At 28.6% G+C, this 5,904-nt stretch overlaps 2 protein-coding genes across 3 annotated transcripts in view; both read right to left on the reverse strand.

Annotated features, from left to right (window-relative positions):
* The window catches only part of LOC108753445 (juvenile hormone acid O-methyltransferase-like), a 2,373-nt gene extending 1,805 nt beyond the window's left edge, over positions 1–568 (reverse strand). For both annotated transcript variants that reach the window (XM_018495010.1, XM_018495017.1), the window contains exons 1-2: positions 368–568; positions 114–285 (exon numbers count right to left, since the gene is read on the reverse strand). In XM_018495010.1, the coding sequence (XP_018350512.1) occupies positions 114–285; positions 368–554 (359 nt within the window). In that variant the 5' untranslated portion in view covers positions 555–568. The remainder of the gene's footprint in view (positions 1–113; positions 286–367) is intronic.
* LOC108753409 (multidrug resistance-associated protein 4-like) overlaps positions 1–5,904 on the reverse strand; it is a 32,374-nt gene that overhangs the window by 21,072 nt on the left and 5,398 nt on the right. The gene's annotated exons all lie outside the window — the stretch shown is intronic.

The raw sequence follows: 5,904 nt of genomic DNA on the forward strand, positions 1-5,904 counted from the left end.
TTTATATATATATATACTCGTATATATATATATAAAATATAAATTAATAAAACTCTTTTTCTATAAAATTATAATTTTAAAAGAGATAAATTTACACCTAAAAACTTTTTTACCTGATATCATTGCACCACTGCAAAGTGTGAAATGAAAATATATGATTGAACTTAGAAATAAATTTTTCTGGCAAGTTTTTAGTTTGAATGTCCAACACTTCGAATTTGAGACGTGCATCATGATAGTACGTTTCCGTCGCATATTTAATCATGGTCACGTTAATATCCGTACCTACAAAATTGAATAAAAGAATAATTTTTACATCGCACTACGTTGTTATATTCACAGAACGTGAACTAATATTACTTCTTACCAATCATTACAGCATTTGAGTTAAGAGATGGTAAAAGCATATTATTTGTTATGTCTCCGGGACCACAACCGACATCCATACATGTTCCAGATATACTTTTTAAGTCTTTGGTAAACTCTTTTATTACTATTGATACGCCGCGTTTTTGTATTTCGTTAAAACAAACGTGCTCTGCTGGATTCACCATGTTTAACTGTGTCTGTACTATACTATTATACACTGCGCCATTATTAATATGAATAAGTTATATAAATAGTTACTACACTCTGATTAAAGTAAGAATTTAATATGTTTAAAATATAAATAAAAGGAAGGATTCAGCCACAACACTAGATGACTTAAGCGAAAGTCATATATTTAAAATTATAATATAATAACGTAGACGTTTCGGTTAATATTTTGCCATCATCAGTACATACAAAAATAAAGATGTCAAAAATAAAAACATAAAACATTTAACAGATAGAAGACTCTTCATATGCAAAATAAATAACAATAAATAAAGGGCAAAGTAAGAGTCAAACACATTTTTTAAATTGTCACACAAAAACAATAAATTAAGAAAAATAAAGAAAAGTAAAAATGAAAAAAATATATAATAAAAACTCAGTTATAAGTTTCGGTTACCGAATGTGTCGATTAAAATGTACGCTCGCTACGGATCAACACAGACGGAATGTCAGTATCGAAGAGTCAAACTTTATTTACAATAGGTATATATATATCTTATAAAGACCTTCAGTGTCAGTTTGTAAATTTAGACTATTTTTCGGTTTTTGAATCGACACATAATGTCCGTCTTACACATCTGCGTTCCATTTGTACATTTTGATTGGTTGTCATACTTATATGGACATACTTGTTTGAATAATTTGATTTTTGATGAGTTTTAATTACTTATTAGAATTCCTTATTAGAGAGAGAATATGTTAATTTAATTGTGTTTATTTTTTCGTAAGAAGACTTTTTTTATCTTTTTTTATCAACTAGAACTTCTTCCAATAGATATAAAATTTGACAACACATTTGATTGTTCAATCGTATGCGAATAATATCGAGTTATACATCAAGACTCACCCGAACTGTTAAGGAATATGCATTCTCGATAATCAATTTTGTAGCGATTTTTGTTAAGTTAATGTCTGAAGAGGGCTCAATCCGGTAGTCAAAACTTGTAACTAAGTTTTTATTAATTGTTTTTATTAACTTGTAATTAAGTTATTATATATTTTTTTCATTTTTACTTTTCTTTATTTCTAATTTATTCTTTTTAATTGTGTGACAATTTAAAAAACATAAAATTAAATAATAAACGCTAATCAGAGAAGATTGTAAAATGATTTTCAATTCGCTTATACGAGATAACAGAGTAATTTGATAAAACTTGTAGTTGAACATTACTTAATCGCTAATGAATTATTTTCTATTACAACAGGATTCTTTATTACGAAAAGTAAAGTGCAACTCCATGTGGCAAATATGTAATTTCCAGATTCTAATTGAAATAAAAAAAAAATAAATAAATTATTTTTTAACACTATATTACTTTACAATATTACTGTAAATTCTTATTCGTGCGAATTAATTTAGTTACATAATAAAAATTGCTTACCACGTATTTTTTGACGCAAACTTCGCAAGTGCAATTCGAAGTTAATAGTATAAAATTAAGCAACAAGAATTGGAACTTTTGTAAGAATAATTACTGACTAAAATGTGAAGGCATGACAGCAGGAAACAGTCTTTATAAATATTAAAAGGAAGGAGAGGGTAAGGAAAGTGGAGAGGGATATTTTATTGACAAGTAGCGTGATATTTTCGAACGATTGGTCATAGATTTCTGGAAAGCGTTCTGTATCACTCTGTTTATATCCATTTTTTGTCTTTTTATATATTTTATAAAACGGATATGTAAATGATTCGTAATAATCTTTCTGCGATATTTAATCTATAATTTAAGACATCTCACTGCATGATTCTGACATCAGGGTCTGACTGCATGAGACCCGTAACATTGAAAAATAAATTTAAAAAATGAAAAATGTATTGTACGTATTGTATATTACAGCCTGCGTTCAAAACAATAAACGGATTGAAGGACTCTTCCTATATAAAATAAATAATAATAAATAAAGGGCAAAGAGTCAACACATTTCTTAAAAAAAAAAAATTACATAATTAGAAAAATATAATACAAATAACGAGAAGTATATATGTAAAATTACATAACATTACAAGTTTCGGTTATCGGATTGAGCCCTCTTCAGACATTAACTTATCACAAAAATCGCTGTATAATATTATTAAATTAAATAACAAAACAAAGGACTCTTTCTAAACATAATAAATAAAAATAAATATCGGGCAAAGTAAGAGTCAACACATTTCTTTCAAATACACAAAAAAAAATATATTACAATTAACAGAGATAAAAAGTTACATAACGCAAAAAATTAGAATATAAATTAAGAAATGATTAAGGTTACAAGTTTCGGCTACCAGTTTGAGCCCTCTTCAGACATTAGCATAACGAAAAAAGTCGCAGAATAAAATCAAATTATCGCAAATAATCGCATATTCAGAATATTCACAGTTCGGGTGAGTCTTGATCCCGAATTCTTTTTATTTATTATGTATAATATTATAATTAATTTTGTACAGATTTTTTATTATTTTTATTACTGAGTTTTTTTTATTATTTTTTTCAATTTTACTTTTTTTTATTTGTAATTTATTCCTTTTAATTGTGTGACAATGTAAAAAATGTGTTTGTCTCTTACTGTGCCCTTTATTTATTGTTATTTATTTTGTATATGAAGAGTTCTTCTATCTGTTAATATCCATACAGTATCATGAGGGTATTTCCTCTCCCTGACATGGAAGCTCACGCGATTAGATATGCGATGTACAATATAATAAACAAATCTGTTTTACAGCCGAAGTTCTACGTATATTTATGTTTTCTTTTTTTCAACGTAAAAAGAAAAAGTGGAAAGAGGAATCACAAGAAGTTCAGCTGCAAAAATAGACTGTGCTACTTTATGCAACCTGCGGCAGTGTTTCTTAATAACTGCAATAATATCTATTTCCTCAAGATTTCTTAATTTTTCCATTCTCCTTAACTTAATCGTGAGATATTTTAGCAAGTAATAGAATGCCATCTTACAAGCCTATTTACAAGTCATCCTCGATAAGTAATCTTTATTTAAACTGATTAAGTTCCACACACAAATAGTAAATAAGATAAGTTTCAATCTCAATTATTTTTTTTTTTTAATTTCTTGAACGAATTTAACTCGTGGTAATATAAGTAGTTGTCTTAGAAAAGGAAGAAAGAGGAGATAATACTTGAGATTAAACTATTGTTGATACTGCTGTGAGTTAACCGTCGAAAATATTGATAAAAAAGACTCTAATGCCTGTTTCTACCAATATAGATTAATTTTAATCTTGGTTCTCACTTACTTTTTATCTTTTTCTAATTCTAGGGAAAAGATAAAGAGTAAAGCCAGTGGCACATGATACTTTTTTCTCTGCTGTCAGTACCGCAGTCAATATGGTGGCAAGGTAATCTTAATCTATACAAATATACAGGATGTTTGATAATTAACGATAAAATTCTCGCATAAGGGTATATTAAAAGAAAAGACTGGTTGAATATGGCATAGCATTTTTAATTGGTTGCAGCAGCCAGTTAAATATGCCATATTTTACCATCTAATTTCCTGCAGCAGCCAATCTTTTCTTTTAGTGCAGAATGGACTAAACTGTGTAGAAAAACCTTCATTTTGCATTTTTCGCATTAGTTAACGAGTTATTAACTTATGAAAATAGCCAAACGTCACAAGTCCGGAAAATCGGCGTAGACTAATCGATTCAAAATCGTTTCAATCACACTTTTCCGTTTATTCCCTTAATTCCCCATTACGTTGCCCGTTTCACAAAAAAAGTCGATTAATTCATTGCCATCGCAGCGATAATCGATAAGAAACGTAAATTGATCATGTTATATTAACGCGATCTTTGTCTTCTTCATCGCGTTAAGACACAATATTGTTGATTTATTCAACACGCCTTCCACCGCTAATGAAAAGTACGATTAATTTCATAAATTGATCCAGAAAAAACGAGCGTTAATATTATATATAATTTGATGACGGAAAATTATCACGGAAAGGAACGACCTAGTTAATAGGTCACTCATAAACTGTTATATTTTAAAACCTATTTGGACGCAATTTTTTTAAAGGAAATAGTTGCTTCTCATGGTACAGAGAATCACAGTATATATTCAATATATGCGCAAATTCTGGAATATTTTATATTTCTTGTATATTTAAATAAGTATTATAAATATAATTATTAAGTAACAGAACGAACCGATAAGTTCTTCAATTTTTAAGGTTTACTGTTTATCGCCGTGTTTTTATCCATTGATAATACCAATTAGTTTCGTTCACTTCTTTATTAAAACGAGAAGTACTGTATCAGTGCACTCTTCACTTTGATGAAATGAATGGCAAGAGTCATTAGCATTAGCAATGGATAAAAATACAATAATCTGTAAACTTTCTGGTATCTTTGGGTGTGTGTGTATGTGTATAGGTTTTAGTCATCGATCGGATACCTTAATGTTAACGCTGGTGATACTGTAATTTTCAAGCCTCATAACTCGAAAAGTATATTATGAAAATGAACTTACTCGTACCGGTCTCTAAGAGGAGTATCAGACTATGAGTTGACAATTATGATTGACGGTTGCCCGGTTCTATTTCAGCCAATTACGATGAACTCGTCGTGATTGGTAGAATCGGGCAATCATAATCGTCAATCCATAGTCTGATTCTTTACGCGGTCATCATCAATGTTATAATATTATATGTTATAAATTATATGTTATAGACATATCAATTTCTATACATTACACAATTTACTATTTATAATATAAATATATTAATTAACGCTCGCATGAAGATTTGTTGTCTTCGATAAAGCAAAATCCTCTCTTATATCCATTGCGTTCCATTCCTCTTTTCTCGTAAGTGTATCAATAACGTCAAAAGTTTGAAATTAAAACATATTATCAAATTGTAAATCATATTCTCAAATCGTAAAACATCGATTCGCAAGACATTATGTAATAATGCCATAATTTGTTTGTGAGTGAATATTTTGCGTTGTTATTAAACATATATAATTTTTTATCAACTTTTTAGTAGTGCATTTTTCATTTTTTTTATTTTTATCAACGTGAGAAAATACGATTCTGAAAAAATTCTCAGAACTTTATGAGAAGAAAATAAATAATTTTTATCTCTTACTGTTTTTCTGTAAAATTGAGTATTTGAGTAAAAAATTATTGAAGACTAATATTTAGTGATTTTTAATAATTAATATCTCATTAAGTATTGCAAAATAGTACAGGACTTTTTCGACTTAGTTTAATCCTCTCTACCTGTTCAGGATGGGTGATGCAGTAATTTAATGCCACCCTACACACACACACACACACACACACACACACACACACACACACA

Source organism: Trachymyrmex septentrionalis, unplaced genomic scaffold (genome assembly GCF_001594115.1).
Source record: "Trachymyrmex septentrionalis isolate Tsep2-gDNA-1 unplaced genomic scaffold, Tsep1.0 scaffold114, whole genome shotgun sequence".
NCBI classification, from domain to species: Eukaryota; Metazoa; Arthropoda; class Insecta; order Hymenoptera; family Formicidae; genus Trachymyrmex; species Trachymyrmex septentrionalis.